The sequence below is a fragment of the Egretta garzetta genome, unplaced genomic scaffold, assembly GCF_000687185.1.
Source record: "Egretta garzetta isolate BGI_Z169 unplaced genomic scaffold, ASM68718v1 scaffold361, whole genome shotgun sequence".
In the NCBI taxonomy this organism is placed as follows: domain Eukaryota; kingdom Metazoa; phylum Chordata; class Aves; order Pelecaniformes; family Ardeidae; genus Egretta; species Egretta garzetta.
The window spans coordinates 747,865-768,439 of record NW_009258688.1 but is presented as its reverse complement, the minus strand read 5'-3'; the positions used below and the strand labels follow the sequence as shown (position 1 = coordinate 768,439).

The following is a 20,575-nucleotide window of genomic DNA, read 5'->3' as shown; positions in this document are numbered from 1 at the left end:
GGCGCGGCTGTTGGTGCGGCAGTTGGCGTGGCAGTTGTTGCAGCAGCTGGTGTGGCAGTTGGCATGGCAGCTGGCAGGGCTCGGTGTCACCACCACCCCCTGGGCTCTAAAGGGTAACTCCACTAGCGGTCATCGCCCTCCCAGGAGAGGACCCAGCTATGGTTTTCACTTGCCCGGAAGCCATTGCCAGAAGGAATGTGGCAACCCAGACAGAGCTCCCACACAAACACGCAGCTGCCCAGGTCTCCAGCTGCAGGGAGTGCCTGAGCCTGTCACTGCCGCAGGGCAGCAGAGACAAGAGCTGTTTTCAGTGTGACCAGGTGAATGATCTGCTCAGCCTGGTGGCAGAGCTGACAGAGGAAGTGGAAAGGTTAAGGAGTATCAGACCAGTTATCCCCAGGATATTCAGCCCCGTGAGCTGGAAGACAGGGACAGAGAGCAGAATAAGCCCCCTGTAATCCAGGAGGAAGCAGTTAAGGACCTGCTGTGCCACCTGGACACTCACAAGTCTAGGGGGCCAGATGGGATCCACCTGAGAGTACTGAGGGAGCTGGCAGAGAAGCTTGCCAAGACACTCTCCATTATTTATCAGCAGTCCTGGTTAACAAAGGAGGTCCCAGGTGACTGGAGATTAGCCAGTGTGACACCCATCTACAAGAAGGGCTGGATGGAGGATTTGGGGAACTACAGGCCTGTCAGCCTGACCTCAGTACTGGGGAAGATTATGGAGAGGTTCATTCTGAGTGTGCTCACCAGGCATGTGCAGGACAACCAGGGGATCGGGCCCAGCCAGCATGGGTTCATGAAAGGCAGGTCCTGCCTGACCAACCCAACATTCTTTTATTACAAGGTGACCCGCCTAGTGGAGGCTGGTCACAAGTGGTGTTCCCCAGAGCTTAGTTCTGGGACCGGTCTTGTTTAATATCTTTATCAAGTATCTGGATGAGGAGATTGAGTGCGCCCTCAGTAAGTTTGCAGATGGCGCCAAATTGGGTGGGAGTGTTGATCTGCTTGAGGGGAGGAGGGCTCTGCAGAGAGACCTGGACAGGCTGGATCGATGGGCCGAGGCCAACTGTATGAGGTTCAACAAGGCCAAGTGCTGGGTCCTGCACTTTGGTCACAACAACCCCATGCAGCGCTACAGGCTTGGGGAAGAGTGGCTGGAAAGCTGCCTGGTGGAAAAAGACCTGGGGGTACTGGTTGACAGCCGGCTGAATATGAGCCAGCAGTGTGCCCAGGTGGCCAAGAAGGCCGATGGCATCCTGGCCTGTATCAGAAATAGTGTGACCAGCAGGAGTAGGGAAGTGATCGTGCCCCTGTACTCTGTGTGGTGAGGCCACACCTCAAATACTGTGTTCAGTTTTGGTCCCCTCACTCCAAGAAGGACGTTGAGGTGCTGGAGCATATTCAGAGAAGGACACAGAGAAGTTGGTGAGGGGTCTGGAGCACAAGTCTGATGAGGAGCAGCTGAGGGACCTGGGGTTGTTTAGCCTGGAGAAGAGGAGGCTGAGGGGAGACCTTATCGCCCTCTGCAACTGCCTGAAAGGAGGGTGTAGTGAGGTGGATGTTGGTCTCTTCTGCCAAGTAACAAGCGATAGGACAAGAAGAAATGGCCTCAAGTTGTGTCAGGGGAGGTTTAGATTGGATATTAGGAAAAATTTCTTTACTGAAAGAGTGATCAAGCATTGGAACAGACTTCCCAGAGAGGTGGTGGAGTCACCATCACTGGAGGGGTTCAAAAAACATATAGACATGGCATTTCAGGACATGGTTTAGTAGGCATGGTGGTGTTGGGTTGATGGTTGGACTTGACGATCTTGCAGGTCATTTCCAACCTTATTGATTCTATGCTTTCAAGCAACATCCAAGGATGGTTGTGGTCTCAACAGTCCTCTGTCAACACAACTGCTGCAGAATAAGGAATTCATATCTTTGAATTCAGGTGTCTCTGAAGGTTTACACAGATGTCAAAAACAGTGAATAGGACTAACAGTGCCATTAGAGAAGAAGTAGCTGAAGTAATTGGGTCCCGTGAGCCTATGCAAGCAGTAAGAAGATAGAAATTGGGGTGGTTTGTCCATATGACCACAACAGGACTAGCAAACGCAATTCTGTGGGGAAAAATCAAAGAGGAAAGGAAGAATGCCCAGGGGCAATGTGACTCAAAACTTCAGCATCTGGATGGAGAAATGATGGGGAGATCTTAAGAGTAAAGGAAACATGAAGACAGATTCCAGTCAGTGTCTAAAGATGACACTCTTCATGTTGGTGTAGTAAAGGGAAAAATGGGACAATCATAAATATTTATAGCAGTTCATAACCTGGCCATGTCCTGTTCACTTACTGAGTTGCACAAAGGATACAAAACAGACTATGGTCAACAGTGAACCACTAATTTGTGTTACTAATGCTTCCATCACCCACAAAATTTTTTTCAATTAATTCTGATATCTTTGTTTCAGACTGCTCAGAATTGCCCATTGTTTGACACATTTTCCCTTTTACTTCCTGAAGGTGACTTTTTTTCTGTGGGCTTCTAAATATCAGGTAAAACTCAATATGATGTGGCAATATGTTTGGCTCACAGAACCCAGCCTATTTTTGCTGCTGCTTTTGATCATATTCTTGACATCCTGCCGCTGTTCTGCTGAGACATAGAGATTTTCTTGCTCTTCAGGTGCCCTGGGTGTATTTTTATGACCCCAAGGAAGTTGAATTTTTCTCTCTGCAGTTTTGAGCAGGATTACAGCAGTCTGGCAGAAAAGCATCTGCTTGTAGCTTTTGCAAAAGTCATGAGTTCCTATAAATGGCAACATCATGATCCCTCCCTGAGCAGCAGTGCTCATGTCAGTGAAATTTCCCCAGCTACCCACAGCACATCCACAGCCAGAGAAAAGCACCTGATCATCTTCTCAGAGCAGGGTGCCCTGAGGGCAGTAATGGCACTGGGGGAGAGATACGTTGTCCCCAACAGTCAGCAGGGCCCTTTTAGCTGTACAAACTTGCTATTTTCTGTATCTTCCCAAGAATCAGAAACAGTGGGACCCACCTAATGGTCTCCACAAGCGAATGACAACCATTCCCACCGGAGGTGTCCCTACACCAAACCTATCATCTGCCACCTCACAGCAAAGTGGTCAGGAAGCACTGCTTATCAGTGATGCCCACTGGTGGTCAGCAGGTGTCTAGATAAAAACAGGGTAAGGAAAAAGTGTTACAGTTTTTCCCCAGGAAGACCTTCGCCACAGGAGATTTCCCCATGGGTGCTGTGCCGGGAGCTGGTCCCTATGGCTGCAGTAGCCCTGCGCAGGCTGCTTGACACTGTCGCTGTTCTGAATAAATTCTGGGCAGAGTATTGGTCCTGCTGGTGCTAGTACCTTGAATGATGACCCATCTAAAGCAGTCATTTTCTATTCTTATTTGTTTTCAGGCCACCCAGAAACGTCCCAGCAGAGCTGTGGGTCTCTCTATGATGAATTCCAGCCTGCTGACAGATACACTTGATTTTGTTACCTTCTATGACCTCTCTCAGCAGACCAGGGACAGTCCAGTTTCTGTATACCACCTGCTGAAAACTCCTGTCCTTAAGCTCCAGCACCTTTTCTGCCTAGACTGCTTTAGCTATATAATTTCTGATGATTTGTGGTGATTTATGCTATTTAAACTATATACGGGAGGAAGAGTAGCTGTATGGTAACCAGGCATTTCTGTGGGGATACTCCTGACACTGAGGGGCTCGAACCAGTATTCTTTTGTCTAAAATTCAAGCTCCCAAGTGGCAGAGCTTCCTGGCACAGAAACAGTCATTAGTCCCAATCCAAGCGATCTGCTTATGTCTGTAAACATGTACAGGTGCAGCCTGCTCTCCGACATACACCTGCAACTCAGGGTGCCAAAGTGAACATGTGGTTCTTAAGAGAAAAAAAGTCCTTAAAACCATCATCCGCACAAAGGGCTTTATTTAATTGCTGGAGATTTGAGTGACTTCAGACTCTTGGGTTTTAGTTAATTCTTTGGAACAGGACTGGGTTTTGTCTTTATTTTTGTTTCCTGTGTCAGAGCTGTGAAGCAGATGGATTTCAGACTATAGAAATTGTTCATGGTAGATGTTTAATGAAAATCCCTGACTGAAACATGATTCTTACTAAGGAAAAAGAAAAAAAAAAAGCTTGCTGAATATTTATTTTTCCAGTTGTGAGAGAAAAGTGAAGGAAAGGGATTGTTTTGCTCAAAGTATGTTTTAAACTCCACGTTGCAGTCTGGTATCAGTGTGCACACTAAGGTTGAAGTGTTTGTGCTGATCCAACCCAAACTGATGATAGGAATAACTTCTGAGAATTACATGGCCTTCGCCTCTTTAAAAAAATGCCTACATTGGTGTATTCAGCCCAAAATAGCAACCTGCAGAGCTTGGGCCAGGACAAAGGGAGAACTAAAAGGAGGAAATGCCTTGTTTGGGGAATGAACTGTGAAGCTGAACAGGAGACAGGCTTGAGCATTTCCTTCCAGTGGGATTCTGGAGAACAAGAGCCAGTGCACAGAGCTGGGGGACAGAAGAACCAGGTGGATGTCTCCCTCCTGCAGATGCTGGAGACCCTGCTTTGTAGGGGAACCAACAGCCAGGCAGGCAGGGTAAGGAGCTGGGGACATTTCACAGGGCTGTGAATCATGGCAGACCGAGGAAGCTGAATGACGATAGCTGAGTTTCGGGTCCACAGCTCTGAACTGTGGCCTAGAAAACAGAGTGAAGGAAGATGCAGAGCGGCTGTGGGCACCACTATGTGGGTTTGAGCTGGTGCCGCTCCCCGAGCGAGGGCTCCAGTTCTTCACCACCACTATGCGGGCATTTTTGAGAAACCACCGTAGATTTCCTTAGACTTGTCAGTCTCTGTTTGTGATGGTGCATTGTGTACATACAGGCGCAGACAATTTGTGAGACTATAAAGCAGAAGCAAAGATGGAGAACTCTCTCCTGCAGATCATCTCTTTCTGCCTTGGGTTATTGGTCAATGTGAAATTTTCTCCACCAGCCAGTGAACTTTTTCTAGCTTAGCAGCCAAAAGCTCTATAACAACACATGAGATTTGGTCTACACAACACCGTAGCATGCTGTTATAAAGCAGGTCATCTTGAAGAACTTTGTAATGTGCTGTAGATTGTATTTTGCCACTTAAAAGAAAGCACTGTCACTGTGTAACACAATGGGAGGGCAAAGACAGGGGAGATACAAATAGGCTGTGTTCACGCTGCCTGTATGACCCAGGTCAGAGCCCACACACATAGTAAGGAAATAGGAATTTCTATTTTTTTTACTTCAAAGTGCTTTGTCCACCCAGACCAAACCAGAGTCCAGCGTGGAGAATCACAAGGTCAGCCCCATATGGGATCTGCACATCCTTTGAGATAGATGGGCTTGCAATGAACCCTTTGGCTGGTTTTTTTCTTTCCATTGTTTCTGTTACTCTCTCAACATTGATATCTTGAGCTAACCACTCAGAAACCCTGGCTGAGACATCTCTTCTCTAGTGTTTCCCTGAAGAATCTCACTGCGTTTGGCCATTTGGATCTAGTCCTTTATGCTTCTTCATATTAGTCCATACAAATACTGGACAATCACAAAATATAAGATTTGTGAGCCAAACTCACCATACAGCTCAAAGAAAACAGTTGCTGACTGTCTTTTTTGGTTTTCATCAGTCCTGTACCTGGAAGGATCTGTGCTGGTATTTGAGGATGTCTTCAAACTGGTTGCCTTCTACTGTGTCAGTAGGTGAGTTGGATTCATTGCATGTACTTCGTCTCCCCTCTGCACTGTCTTTCCCCGGTATCCAGCCACAGCACAGCCCCAGCTGTTTCCTCTGGTTTCCACTAACCTGCCAGATGGGGAGGTATTTCAGATGCTAGTATCTACGATGGGGCCAGATCACCCAGTTTCTAGCCAGGCACACCATAACCACAGCTGTCCCTGAAGCTGGAAGCTTTGTTTGAGGAAGATCCGTAGGGCTGGACCCACAAAGGACCGAGGCACAGGTCTGGGGCTAGCAGGGCAGGGAGGAAAAAGGTGTCTGGATTAACCATCTCTTATTAAAAGCAGCTTTAAGCATACACATACACCTGGCAGTGACATAGCAAACCTGCTAGTGGGCTGTTGCCTGCGAAGACTCAGAGCACTTAGTCACCTATGGGGAATCTGTCAAGGAGAGTAGTCCTGAAATAATTTCTGTTCTTTAGCCAAAATTTAAGAATAAAATAAAGTGATAAAGAACAGACTTTGGTTGCTTGCTCAGTGCAGAAATACCAAACATAGTGGGCACAGAGATGGGAAAGACCTGTCAGGTCATTTTCATTAAAGCAAGGTTTGATCAGCAGCTGATGAGTCCCCCTGTGTAATTAAACCTGCGTGTCTGCAGCCTCCTCTAATCTGTGTGTTTGTGCTAAGCACACTGCAGCCGGTCTGGTTTTGAATTGGATGCAAGTTTTTGACCTCCCCTATTTAAACTTAGATGACTCTTAAAGTAGTTATTTCCAAGTAAGAGCGGAAAGCAGATTCAGAATATGTTTACAAGGCAGTTGTGTTAGTGCCTTAGTTAGGTCACATAGTAGGAACAGTCTATCTATGGTATGATACAGAGTGCTGCAGCTTACCCAGCCAGTATTACTCGCACTATTTTGGGGGTTGCTTCTGCAGCCAACTGAGTTCAACGCTGCTGGGCCAGGACTCGTACCCACACACAAGGGATTGCGCTCTGTCTTACCCCCATCAGTGAAAAGACATTTAGCCATCCAGATGTGTACAGACCCTATAGAATGGGCATAAATTAACCCCTGGCCACATATGAAGATTTCTGTTGTACCAAAGGAGCAAAGAAGAGCCAAAATGCAAACAAGAATTGGGCATTTCTAGTCAAGTGGCTGGTGGGAAGGAAAATCTGCTTGCTTCTGCTTTCCTGCAGAAAGGATCATGGCTTAAGAAAGAGTCCCAGAAAGAAAGAAAAGGTTTTCCGTTAGTTCCTGTTATAGACATTACTTCTGAGTGTCAAATACACATTCAGATGGCTCATGTGATTTCTCAGGTCGCTGTCGCAAGACAAGGTAAATAGGGAATAATTTTCTGAGAAAAACAGGTAATAAAAAGGCTGCTTAGGTACTGACCATACCCCTTGCTGGCAGCTTGTAGGAGCTCTCCGTGATGATGAGTGGGGAGGCCTGTTCTCAGGGCTGTAGTAAACAGTCATCTATAAATAGCTGGAAACAGCATATCAGGAATGACAGGCTCTCCTGAAAAGAAAGTTTGGCCTGGCTAGATTACCTTAGATCACAAAAATAACACCTGTAGGCAACAGGTGACTTGGTGGCTTCTCTGCAGGCTGCTGTCCCATGAATAAAACCAGATTTTTTTTCTATTAGGGAAATGTCTTCATGTTTCCTGATATTTAGATGTATTCTTCTACCAAAAAAAAAAAAAAAAAAAAAAAAGAAAAAAAATAGGAGGGAACTACTCATGCATATAACAATAACAAACAAAGCAAGCAGAAGGTCCATGGACTCTCTTCCTCTTTTAAACCTGGGTTCTGCCATGAGAAAAAATAAGGCTGGGATCACATCAGTTTATGTCAAACAACGTGACAACAGAGTGCTCAGTGGTGCATAGAGAACCCATGGAGTACACAGTACATCAGTAAGATATGTATCTGTTAGTAAGGCCAAAAATAGCCCCCTGCATTCATCTGTCAACAGACCGGTCCTCCCAAGGTCTGCAGCCACATGCATTTTTGGGGTGTGTGTTTGTGTAGCAGAGACCACCTACTCACAAGGGCAACTTCTTTCTAAAGTAATTTTCTGCAGCTTACAGAACATTTTGTTAAATTTTTAATGTGTAAAATGACCCTGTGCCATTCCTTGCTACCTTTTAGGGACTGTTATCTTTGGCTTTTCTAGTCCTTGTTAGAACGGGAATTGAGGTAGGAACAGGTTTAGCAAATTGTCATTGGGCAAGAGGCAAACCTGAGCAGTCCACCGCCAGCCCAAGAGCTCTGTTACATTATTTGAGACTTAGGGTGCGTTTCAGTGAAACCCAACTACCATCCTCTGAGAAAGTGCATCTTCCTTTCAGTAAAAATACAGCATCTTTCAAGAAACCAAGCAGTCAGAAGTCTGAGAGCAGACTAGAGAGATATATGTTTTCTCAGTGTCATGCAGCACTTCATTGTTTTCAGTTGCTTTACCCAGGGGCTTCCCTTCCCCAGGAGGGGTCTTCCTTCCCTAACCACAGTGTCTTGCTGTGTCCTGGTGCCTTACACTTACAGTGATTTTTAAAAGAGGAAGCAGGATGGGGAGAGAGGTGTAAACAGAAGGAAAAATTACTGCAAATCCCCTCCACCCCAGAAAGAATGGCTTTTCTAATTATAGGAAATACCATTTGCAACACCTCACTTTTCATGGGAAGGTATCTCAACCCTTGTGGAAGGTGTTCCTGCTGGTTTTGGAGGAGGAAGCCAAGGCACAATGATTAAGCCAGCGGCATGGCATGAAGTATCATGACAGGAGCTCGTGATTTGGGAAATCAGAGCAACCCAGGCTGGCACAATGTCCATGAAGCCTTACTGGCCATGAGATCTTCCTTTGACAACATCCAGGACTTTGCAGAACAGAGCTGAAATTGTGAACCAATTCGATCACTAAAACCAACAGTAAAACCTGGAGTTCCTAACAACTGTGGGCTTTATTCTTTTGTTGATTTTTCACTGTGTTTCTCTTTACAGAGATTTGCTGCCTTTCACCCTGAAGCTGCCACAAGCAATATTAGAAGCCAGTAGCTTTCAAGACCTTGAAATCATCTCTAGTCTGGGGATAGGTAAGTCCCTCAATGCAGCCAGGGTTTCACTCAGATTTGTGAGAACCACGGTGCCTCGCACAGGCATAATGCAACTGGTGGATAGATGAACTATTGTCTTCAGAATAGCTGAGGAGGCCCAAATGCAAGCGAGAAGCTGTTTATGATCTTTATGTTTATAGAAGCAACTGAAAAAAAGGCCACTCACCCCTTTGGACATAAACCTCCACTTGGACTTCTGTGCAGGGTGTGGGACCTACAGTCTCACTGTGTAAGCTGGGGCTTTCAACAGCTGAAGTGCAGCACAGCCTCTCAGGATAGCCCACACACATGGGAAGAAGTTGGCATCTGAGGTATATGCAAAGAGGAAAACACCTTTTCAATTTCCCTTTCTGATGTGTAGGGGCAACGCTGATGGAAATGTGATATTTTTGAATTTTGATATTTCTGCTTCTCTTGCAGGATTTCTAGTTGGCAGAGAAATGTGTAGTGTCCCAGCATGTTCTCTCACCTCACACTAATCAGATACAAAAAGGAATGTTATTTTTAGTGACAGCACCAAATGAGCAAATTTTAGATCCAATGTATAAAGTTACAGAGTTTCGTTAACTAAAGGAGTTCTTGTCCTATTCCTTCCCATTTAACACGTTCCACCTGGGACAGCTATTACAGTGAACCACTCTCATGCTACTTTGCTTTTCAGTTTTCCCTCAGCTGTTGGAAACAGTCAAACAGTGGCGAAAGCTGAAGAGTTAGCTCACTTAGAGGTACTCACTAGAGCACCCCGCAGCTTTGGGGATCTATTTTTGGATCTTCTGCATTATACCTCCCAGAAGGCATGGGTAAACCCCACTGGTTTCAGTTCAGGCAGCTTTGTTGAATTTGATCATTGGATTTGCCTCTAACACTTTCAGCATCCTCTATTTTGAATATGTTCCAATTTGTCAAAGCATCTTTGAATATGGGTGTGCATCCAGCACTTATTTCTCAAAGAAAGCTCCTTTGCAACTTGAGATAGCAAGTTGTAAATTATTATTCATTTTATTATAACAAGTGTAAACATTTGGATTAAAATGTAGGAAGTGTACCATGATTCTCCAACCTTCTGTCTAATTTGGGCCAGCAGAGGAGATCCTGACTGAGGCAAGAGTCTCTAACAACTTCTGAAAGGAAGGATTAACATAATAAAATAAGGATTAATATATTTAATGCATAAGCAGCAAAACAATGTTGGTTGTAGTCTTCTTCCTTCTCTCCTCTACACTGATGGTCATAAAAGTGGTCGTGCTTGGAGGTTTCTTTGCCACAATATATCGCGTGCCAGGAAAGTTTCCGACAACAGAAGAAAACCTGCTGTTGTGTAAAGATTTCTTGGGAAATGATGCTGCTCCTTGGAGTGCCATGCTGTCTCAGTAAAGCCAAACAGGCTGTAAGTAATGAGTGATGCTGTTTGCTGCTTCCTGGAACAAAATTTCTTGGGTAGAAATGGGTACACAAACAGTAAGTGCTGCCCAAAGTGGCACTCCCAAAGGAAAGCCAGCATTGTTTGAAATTCTCCTATGGTGCTTTTTGTTTATTTCAAAGTGATGTTTTTTGAAGGGGTAGAGGTAAGATGTCTACCTGCAAGCTGGATTGTTCCACAAAGGATCTGGCTGCTATGTATATTGTCAAAGAGGATGCACTGCAGGCCCTCTAATCCTGACCTTGCTGGTACAGAAGGTGTTTTAGCAGGAGAATTAGCGTGATTGCACTGCACAAAGAGCTCATACCATCACAGACATACCAAAGTCTCAAAGAACCACTTGATTATCCCTCCCAGTGTGTAAGCTAAGGAGCCAGGACAGCAATGGGAGATGATCAAACTGCTTTTCCTGCTGTATGAGGCAGTGTGGCTGGGCTGGGAAACACCCTCCCTGAAGCAGCTGTGTAACCCTCGGTAAGACCACCTCATCTCGTCCTTCAAAGTCTGAGTGGAGCATTGCATTTTCATCGCAGTGTCTTATCCTGACCATTACTGAGAAAAATAACCAACTTCCCTTTTGTAGATTGGTTTACTCACCATTTCCTCAGCCCATGAGACTCCACAACATTATACTCTGACTTAAACAAGCAACTCCCACTGTCTTGCATTTGCTGATACCCAGCGGAGTTGGAGTGTTTAAAGGAAATCATACCCCAGTTTCAGGTGTGAGGGGGGTGGCTGCGTGATGCTGTTATGTGCGGTTGCATCTGCATGTCTACTCCCGAATTCTGTTGTCAAGAGTGCTGCTGTTCCTGGCAACACTTTATGTTTAAGCTTCATTGTTCTCCTCCCTCTTATGGTAGGAAATCAGAGACTAAAGCTGTTCTAAGCTCAGCTGCTCTGAGAAAACATGGTGACATGCTTATGAATTCAAATTAGACATGGACACTAGCCTAGGTGGCAAGAGGCAAAACTGGCAATTTTATCCTGATGGGAATGGACAGTCTTTTAGTTCACCTGTGCATGCCTTATTCTGTGCCTGTGTTCTAGAAATGTTTGGTTAGAGGGAGCGGAGGGGCATCCAGGAGTCAGCCTGCCCATCCTGCCCAGCTTGCAGCACTTCCATCTGCTGGAGGGAAGGGGACAGTCCCTGTCCCTGGGGCCACTGACTGTGCCCCTGGGTACCACATCGCTGACAGAGGGAGGCAAGGCCAGCAGCGGGCTCAGGGTGCGGAGGGGGAAAGGCAGAGCCCTGCAGAGGGCAGGTCACAGCAGCAGCAGAAAGAGGATGGCTTTGCCGGCAACGGCGTGGAACTGGCTGCAAGCAGGAAGCCGTCAAAAGTCATGGTTGCACCAGGGAGCAAAATGGGAAGAAGTGGCCTGTGTTTGGGGATGCAGTGGGCAAGGGAGAGATTTTATCTGAATGTGTTTGGCCCCCAAGTTCTGCGTTGGCTTTAGTTGAAGAGTTTCTTTGCTCTGTTTTGAGTTCCGGCTATGACCTTCCTAACTAGAAGTCACTTTGAGCTTTTCTGGGGCGCTGATTTTTAGAAGAACAGGCAGACCCTGCCCAGGGCTCTAGCCAGCTCAGCCCTGCATCCCCTTCCCTGTGATGGGGTGGGGGCTACGCTGGTGCAGCCGACAGGAGAATGAGGCCCTGGCAAGGTACAGCTGAAGGCACCGTCCTGACAGCTGTACTGTGTGCTCAGCACTGAGGGTCATCCCACGCATGGCAGCCCCATCCATCTCCTCTCGGGCCCAGCACATGATGTTTTTGCAGTGAGACAGGCTTGACACCAAGCACAGGGCAGGGTTCGGGCGCTGTATGGCAGCCCCGTTGGCGTTCCCTGTAAGTCCACCCAAAAAAGTGTGCCATCAGTGTCAGCTCTGTGTCCAGGGACTAAGCATGCAGAAATATTTAGTTATCTGCATCCATGTGTTTCTGGGATTTCCCATCTTACCCTTGTCCCTAAATCTGTGGGCATCCACACAGCCCTCACCCAGTGAATACCCTCAGAGGTTTATACCCTTTTCCTTGGTCAGAACACATGGGGTTTGCAGGATCCTGTTTCCTGATGCTTACAGTGGTGGACCCTGGATTAGCAGCTCTAAAAGTGATTAAAAGCAATCAGTCAGACTGGTAAGGCAAGCAGGTTTGAAAACTCACCTCTGGGGGAATGGAAAAATGTTAAATGTGATAATGAATCTATTAAAAAGATGTATCAATGCTTTGTAATTTTTTTAAAACAAGTTATTCAAAGACAAATTCTAATAAGAGGTTTGTGACATTCAGAAATGACTATGAAACACCATCTTCCTTTTCCAGTCACATCTGATGGCACTGAAGTACTTAACTCTTCTTTAGTCCTTCAGTATACAAGCTTCCTGTGTACAGTCTTTTGCACCATCTTTCCTCTCTTACACCTGCAGGCAGGCAGTCTCAAGGCAAGATGCAAAACAGAGAGTGGGCATGGCCATGGATAATCATCATCCAGAGCTATAGAGGTTAATGATAATTTTAATATATGGAAGGTATTTGAAGTCATATGTTTCCGGACTGCTTGTACAGCATTAACAGTTTTCACTAGATAAGTATCCTAAAACTGGCAAGAAATAGGTTTCTGGTCAAGCTTCTGAGCTTGTCCCCTGGTTTGAAGCATCTCACACACATCAAACAGGCAACCCTTTTATCACACTGTTTTGTGCAGAGGTGTGAAAGCTTGTATACCATTTCTTTTAACAAAAGGTAGGACTTTTACATACCGTTAGCAGCTAAAATTCTCTCAGAACATTTTTTCATTCTTCTTTTCTTTCTTTTTTTTTTTTTGGACAGATTTCTGGGATTCCTCCTTAAACCGCAGAAGAATAGGAGAGGAGTTATCCCACCCTGCACAAGACTCTGCTTTCAGCACTGCCCAGGCAGAGAGTTTAAGATCTACCCAGTGTTTTGCAAGTAGCACAAACCACTGCTCATGTGAAATTGAGCTGTCAATAGGAAATGACAGGCTGTGGTTCGTGAATCCTATTTTTATAGAAGAGTACAGTAATCCTTTTCCTCCAGATGTACCTCCTCCTAAAAGCCATGCCGTGAGCGCCAATCTCCCCCCTGCCACCACGCTCACTGAAAGGAAATCTCACCGCCGCCCCCCTCCACCTCCACCTTCTCACGCTCCCGTTCAGAAATCTTCTCTGAAGATCCTGCGGGATCCAATGACTGCCTGTGAAGAAAACGAGCTGCTGCTTCAGCCACTGGGAAAGAGCATCAAGGAAATGAAAATTGAGGGCGGTGACAATAAAGAAGAAGAAGGGAAGCAGCGCTGCTCCGTCAATGAGCCCTTGGCAGTGAGCCCCAAGAAGGGCTCCCAACCGTCTGTCCCCCCACGGAGGCGGCTGTGCGAGAGGACCTCGGAGGAGAGCTGTGTGGGTAAGCCTGGAAGTTGTGAAACGCTGAAAGGGGAACGGATAGAAGAAAAACAAGACACAAGTACAGAGAGCAGAGATAAAAGGTCGCTGTGCAAAGAGGCTGTAGAAATGCCTGGGGAGGTTCCCGAAAGGGCTGTATCACAGTTTCAGGAAACAAAGCCTGAACCTGCAGAGAAGAAGGAGAACATGCCTGAGATCCAAAGCAATGCCATTGAGAAAGGAAAGACACCTCCTATCCCACCACCAAGAAGGAAGAGGATTTCCCAGGTACCGAGGATCCCTAGCTCCTACCAGTTGAAGCAAAGAACGGTGGCAGAGACAGCCACGGCCACGGCCACGGCACAGGCTTTGTGCAAGAGCAGCTCAGCTACAGTGGCAGGAGGTGCCACGTGCACACACACCAAGACTGAACCGGGACATGGCTTCAAATCCATCAGCTCAGCTGAACTGAAAGGTTCGCACTCCTCCCTGGAGGGCCCGGGAGGCAGCACCATGGCTCAGGCATCAGCGTCCGAGCCAGACTCCTACTCCACCAGCAGCACAGAAGATGACCTGGAGATGCTGAATAGTTCATCCAGTAAAAAGACACACTCCATGATCCTGGGCAAGGCCAAGAACAGGTTGTCCTTTGTGAGCCTGTCCAATGTCTTCACAGTCTTTTTGTCTAGTGACAGGAAGCTGCAGAAGAAGATAGTGGAGCTGGCACAGGACAAGGATTCATACTTTGGCAACCTGGTGCGGGATTACAGAGTCTACAGTTTAGAAATGATGGCAAAGCAGAGCTCCAGCACAGAGATGCTACAAGAAATCCGGATGATGATGACGCAGCTGAAGAGTTACTTAGTGCAGAGCACTGAGCTGAAATCTCTGATAGACCCAGCCTCCTACACTGAGGAACAGTTAGGTAGGTGACTGTGCTTTACTCATCAACAGGCAGAATTTGGGAAGGTGAGGAGGAAGACGGGGTTATGCAGACACAGGTTCTGCTTTACAGAATTATAAACCATCTCCTAAAAGCTGAGGGGTGCAAATTGAAATCTACTCTGTGGTTGCCAGCACTTGGAGGAGCAGCTCTAAAAACTGGGAGACCAATGAGGGGGAAAATTTCACTATGAATGTTTTAAAGGGAAGAGTTTAAGCAGAAGAGATGTGTGTGTGTGTATGAGAGACACATATATGTATGTCTATATGCATATGCATATACACACATACAAATATGAGCGTGTGTGTGTATACATGTGTATGCATAGGCACACACACACAGAGCTGTGTTCACTGGAAACACAAAAGGCCAACTTCCCCCTGCACAGCTGTGCTGCCCAGGGCCTTCCACGTCCACTGCCCCATGCTCCGCAGTGGGGATGGAGAATGCCCTGCATGTGGCAGCCAAATCAGGTGTTCGTCACTGTCTCACAAGGAGGGACAAGACTAGATGATTTTGAGTAGCAGGTTGGAGGAATCACTTGATCCTACTCTGTGCTTCTCAGAGCTCGGAGGCGTAGAAGAGGTTCCTGCTGCAAGACCACTGCTGGCTCCAAAATGCAGCATTCATCTCTCTTTGCCACAGATATAGTTTGCATTTGGGGAGGAAAAATAATATTTTTGCTGCTTAGGGGTGTTTTGTTGCTTCTCATTCAATATTCTGTGAGGGAGTAATGTGCTACTTTCCTCCTTGCTAAGAAATGGACTGGCCTGTTTAATGTACATTCATGAGGGAATACAAAGAGCTATAGGAATTTTTAATCCCAGACAAAGTGTGCATGCATGCACTCACATGCTCTTTTGACTTAAGCCTGTTTCTTGAGGACATGAGAACCAATGCAGAGCTTTTATGAGATCCCTAAGTTGGCTTAAAGCAAGCTGGGAGCTGGAAGACCCCCAACACAGAACATGACCAACCACAGAAGTTACCAGGGATGCCAGGGAATCCTGCAGCTCCAGTATTAGGTGGGAGCCAGCTCAGTGGTGACCCACGACCCAGAGGCACACAGCTGTCAGCCTCAGCAGGCCCCAATGACTTCTTTCTCACCCAGCAAAGGCTTCACATGATCCTGCAGTTTCCCCAGCAGAACAGACCTGCTGCTGGCCCCTTGCCATAGCTAGAAGAGGGGCCCACAGTTTCACTCCTCATGCAGCTCATGTAACACCTGGAATTTTTGTCCCAATAACCCCTTTCTTTGAGGCAGAGGGAGTGTCAGCACAGAGAAGTCTGTCTTGAATCTCGATTAGGGGAAGTGGAGAGGAGGCAGAAAGAAGTGTCCTTGTTCTGCTTGGTGGAGCTGCGTGTGTGCAAGGATCCCCCCACCTTCACACAGACACGCCTGGTTAGGTCTAGCCTTGTTAACTGGCAGTTCCTTAACAGGATGGTATGGTCCTGTCAGCCTAGGGAGGACTGTTGTCTTCTTTGGAGGACAGGGATTCCCACTGTGGAAGATTTAACATTTGAATTTGTCCTGCTTTAGGCTGATTCTCTGGATTCTTTAAAATAGTTGCATTTACGTAAGTGTTACTGCCTGTGTTTCATTCCTCACTGACTGAGCAGATGAACTCTTCTGCCAGTGACCTTTTTGCCTCAGCGCAGGGGTGACAAGAGGATCCCTTGCAGTCTCTCTAGCTTTGCCTCTGGTTTCTAGGAGTCAATCAACAGACTTTCTCACAGTCTCTCATGCTTCCTTTTGTCTACTGCTAAATACGAAGCAAACACTCAACCCACACAGACTATTTCCTCATCCACAGGTGGCGTAAGAGGTGACTTAAGTATCAGTAAGTTAGAGTCACTTGAGCAGTAAGGGTGAGGAACTCTGACCAGATGTTGGTGTCTGCCTCTGAGCTGGTGGCTACAGCCCTTTCCAGTCATGCAGAGAAAGGGGCGCTTGGGGGATGCAATTGACTTCATCCCAAAGTGAACATCTCAAACAGGTCAGAGGGAGATGTCAGAAAGGACATGCTGAATCCCACCTGGGCATCTGTAAGGGCAGGGCTGTGAAAAGAAGCACAGTTAGGTGAGGTTCCTCATCTCTTCCCAGAGCTGGCTTTCCTGCTGCCTGACAGCACTGCTGCTCATGCAGGAGTCAGGCAAAGACAGCAGGAGCTGCTGGCAGCACAAGCCCTCCTCCAGCTCCAGTGGCAGAGGCCATGCATTGATGTTCATCTCAAGCCCATCCAGGACTGGGTGGGTGTTGGTAATGAAACATTTACTTTCTGGGATGTAATTTCTGTTCCCTGCTTACAGCTATGTGTGTGCATGAATAACCAACCACATGCTTTCTTAGGAGTTTTACTTGCACCTGTACTACTGTGTTGATTATTTATCATGGACTTTTGTGTTCTCCCTTCTCTATGCAGAAGTGATTGCTGAGACGGCTTTGTACAAATGTGTCCTGAAACCTTTAAAAGAAGCCATTGATTCTTACTTAAAAGAAATCCACAACAAAGATGGATCTTTACAGCAGCTAAAAGAGAACCAACTTGTGATACAAAACACAACTACCACTGACCTAGGCGTCACAACCAGTGTGCCTGAAACAGTAGTGCTGGAAAAGATCCTTCACAAGTTTACAGCCATGCACAAGGCCTACTCCCCGGAAAAGAAGATTGCTATCTTGCTGAAGTCCTGCAAACTCATCTATGACTCCATGGCTCAGGGAAACCCAGGTACAGCATTCCTACTGAAATGGTGTCCCTCACTGATCCTTCTCCGTGTAACAAAGGAATGGGGTTTATGATACAGTTGATGTGATAATATTCAGATTAGAGGTAACAGCAATTGTTGGTGTGTTGGTATCAGCTGTCCACAGGTTGTGTTCAGAATGGGCTGGCTAGCGACTGTGAAGTTCTCTGCACTAATAACAGGTATAAGATGTTACCTGGTTAACTTTAAGCTCCATAACTCCAAAAAAAACAGATGTCTATCAGTGTGTGTTTTATGGGTAACATCCTTTTTGCACAGGTCTTCACACAGCTCTCCATAAATCCTCAGAGCTCTGTCCCAGCTTGTAGCAGCTTAACGGTAAGTTCTAGGAATGGGTCTTTGGGAAAAGTCTCTTGATTTGGCCGTTACAATGTTTTGCCTAAATGGAGGAGGAGACGCAGAATGCTAGTACTGTTTGTTACTAATTCCTTATGCTCCAGTAAATTCCAAAAGCCACTACTACACTTCTTCGGTGTGAGGAATTACGTGCTCTGAGTATAAATATAACTTGAGCCTCAGGCCAACCACTAAATGCACACGTTGAGCCCTTGGCCTACAGGCAGGATGCATTTTTGCAGATAGACCAGGAAGCCCCTTCCTCCAGGAATCTGCCTTGCCAGTTTAAGAGCTTTCTTTGTATACTGGTGAGCTGATGACCAGCCATCCATAAATTTGGAGAGAAGCCAGGTATTAATTTGCAACAACCTGCAGTTGTTCAAGAACTCACGATCTCCAAAGGTGCTTTTAACTGTTCTGCTTTATTTTGTATTGAGAACAGCCTTGGAGCACTTGTACAGCAATTATTGTGTCCCTTCTGAGCCTCACCTCAGGGTCATCCCTTGGACAGTATGCAGCAAGGTTCAATGACCAATCTAGACACATCAACAGCAAAGCAAGAAGCCACCCCAGGGCTGAGCCTAAGCTGCAGGGTGGATAGGACCTCTAACTGTCTTCCAGTATCATTTGGACACATGTAGGGGAATTTGCTGTAACTTTGTTAAAACAGTTGTGTTAACTTTGAGAGTAAATTTGGTACAGATCAAAGACTTGCATGCCTCACTAAAACCCACATAGCAGACATGGTCTCCTTCCAATGCTGGTGGTACATTACGTATCTGTCACACCTCAGCTCAGGGCTGGAATTTCTCTGTTGCAGGAAATGCCATTGTGTCATTTTATGTAACAGAAATTAGGGGTCAGAGAAATAATTCAAAAAACACTACATGTTTTAAAAGATTGGCATTCATTAAATCAGAGGATTTCATTGTGGTTTGCTATGCCATTTTGGCCAGCTCAGCTGTTTTCTCATGGTCAGAAGCTGACTTCACCCCTGTGCATCCGGTCCCTCTCCAGTATATACGGTCAGTGATGCATATCAGGGCCTGGTCAGAAGAAAACTGGCCTGACATGACGGAAATGTACCCCAATGGATTCAGACCAGAAAAAGAGGTTAAGGGGAGGAGTCTTAACTGCCAGAAAACAGTGGACTCAGAGAAAAATTGAGTGAAACGTCCTGTAGACCCACTTAGAAATGAAATGTGTGAAAACTCTTCAACAGAATGAACAGAACCCAGATCACTTTGATTTTCCACCTGGCAAAGACAAGCATTCAGCAAGCTGAAATATTTCTCTGACAGGGAATTCCCAGCTGGTGGTGTGTAGAAGAGCGCGCTGCAGGCTGCTCAGACCAGATTTCAGCAGGCAGGAATTCTCCTTCTGCTCTTTGCCCATCTTGACAGCAATGGCCCAAGGCCCCTTTTGCTTTCAGCCAGCCCTGAGGCAATGCGGTGCTGTTCACACAGGAAGAGCAGAGGCCATGCTTGTCTTCCTGTGTAACAGTCTGTTCTTCTTTTAACTCCTTTTACTCACTTCTGAATTAGAAAGTTCCCTCCTCTTCCAAGATTGAAGCAGGTGGAACACAAAGGTAATCATTGCCTCTGCCACAGGACCAAAATCAGTCTACCTCTGTCAGAAAAACGATCTGTTCAGTAACATGATAACTACTTAATGTTGTCTGGTTTAATTTGCAATGTGGCAGTTCAGGCCAGGTCTTTATTCACTTTAGGCTGACCGTAGGACGAGCTGGAATGAGAATATTGTTTCATATCTCAAAGCAAAGTGCAAATACCACCAAATCAAGCACCCCTTTTTTTTCAGACCTGTAGGAAAACACAAATTTTTCAACATTTTGAGACCCATGTACACCAGTCCAGGTTTGGCCAGGATGTCCCAACAGGTACCAAGTTTTCTTTAAATCTAGGGATAGGCTTACTCAGGAACATTTGTGCCTGTGGTAGTGCCCATCTTTGCACTGCTGAAAGAGTCATGAAACTTTGAAGTCAGCCTTGACTCACTACATGTATATTGAGCCATTTTAAGAAAGGAGGAGTTCTTTGGTTTGATTGCAATTCATACTATGTGCCCAAATCTGCCTGAAAAATCAGCTGTGGTTGAACTCCCTAATACTTAGACTATGAACTGAATGGGTCAGATCCTCTGCGGGTTTAAAGTTACAGTTATCCCTCAAGTTGAAGGCAATCAACCTGCGGATCTGATTCATCACAAGGAATAAGGAAGGCAAGTTCACAGTCTTTGTCAATACGCCTTTCTCCCAACAAACCTCTGAATACGAGATACAGATCTATGTTGAAGTAGGACTCATCTACAGCTACATCTAGCTGTAGGTGGCCACAGATGGTTATCATGTTTAGCTTCTCATTATAGACAATGGGGACTTAGTCAATGGAGTTCAGCTGATTCATCTGGCTAGATGTAGGTGTGTGCTTTAGGGTGAGATGACTCATGACAAACTCCACTGACGATATTGATTAGTTCATCACTGGCTATAAAAGGAGTTTAGAGGGTATTGGTTCAGATATTCACATGTACAGTGTAGGCAGTGGTATTAGTAAGTGAATCCTCCCCAAAGGGACAATTATGGTAGCATTTCAGTCCCTCACTGAGCTTTTCCAAGCTCTGTGCAAACTTCAATAACAGCAACATACGCCTCCAAGAATGTAACCTACAATCTAAAAATATGTAATCTGCCTGCTAAAAATACTAGGAGTTGTTTGTAAGAATAATATGCATTAAAAGAATAGAAAAATAAGAGTTTGGAAACCCACCCCAAACTGGCTGGCATTTTTTTTGTGGCATTTTTTTACCTGTA

General features: G+C 46.0%; 1 protein-coding gene across 3 annotated transcripts in view; it reads left to right on the top strand.

The window, feature by feature from the left end:
- The window catches only part of RIN3 (Ras and Rab interactor 3), a 72,352-nt gene that overhangs the window by 39,350 nt on the left and 12,427 nt on the right, over nt 1-20,575 (top strand). For all 3 annotated transcript variants that reach the window (XR_004841195.1, XM_035888721.1, XM_035888720.1), the window contains 4 exons: nt 5,698-5,770; nt 8,763-8,854; nt 13,126-14,619; nt 17,061-17,369. Coding sequence is in view for 2 of the 3 variants with exons in the window: in XM_035888721.1 (XP_035744614.1) it covers nt 5,698-5,770; nt 8,763-8,854; nt 13,126-14,619; nt 17,061-17,369 (1,968 nt within the window). In the remaining variant the exon portion in view is untranslated. The remainder of the gene's footprint in view (nt 1-5,697; nt 5,771-8,762; nt 8,855-13,125; nt 14,620-17,060; nt 17,370-20,575) is intronic.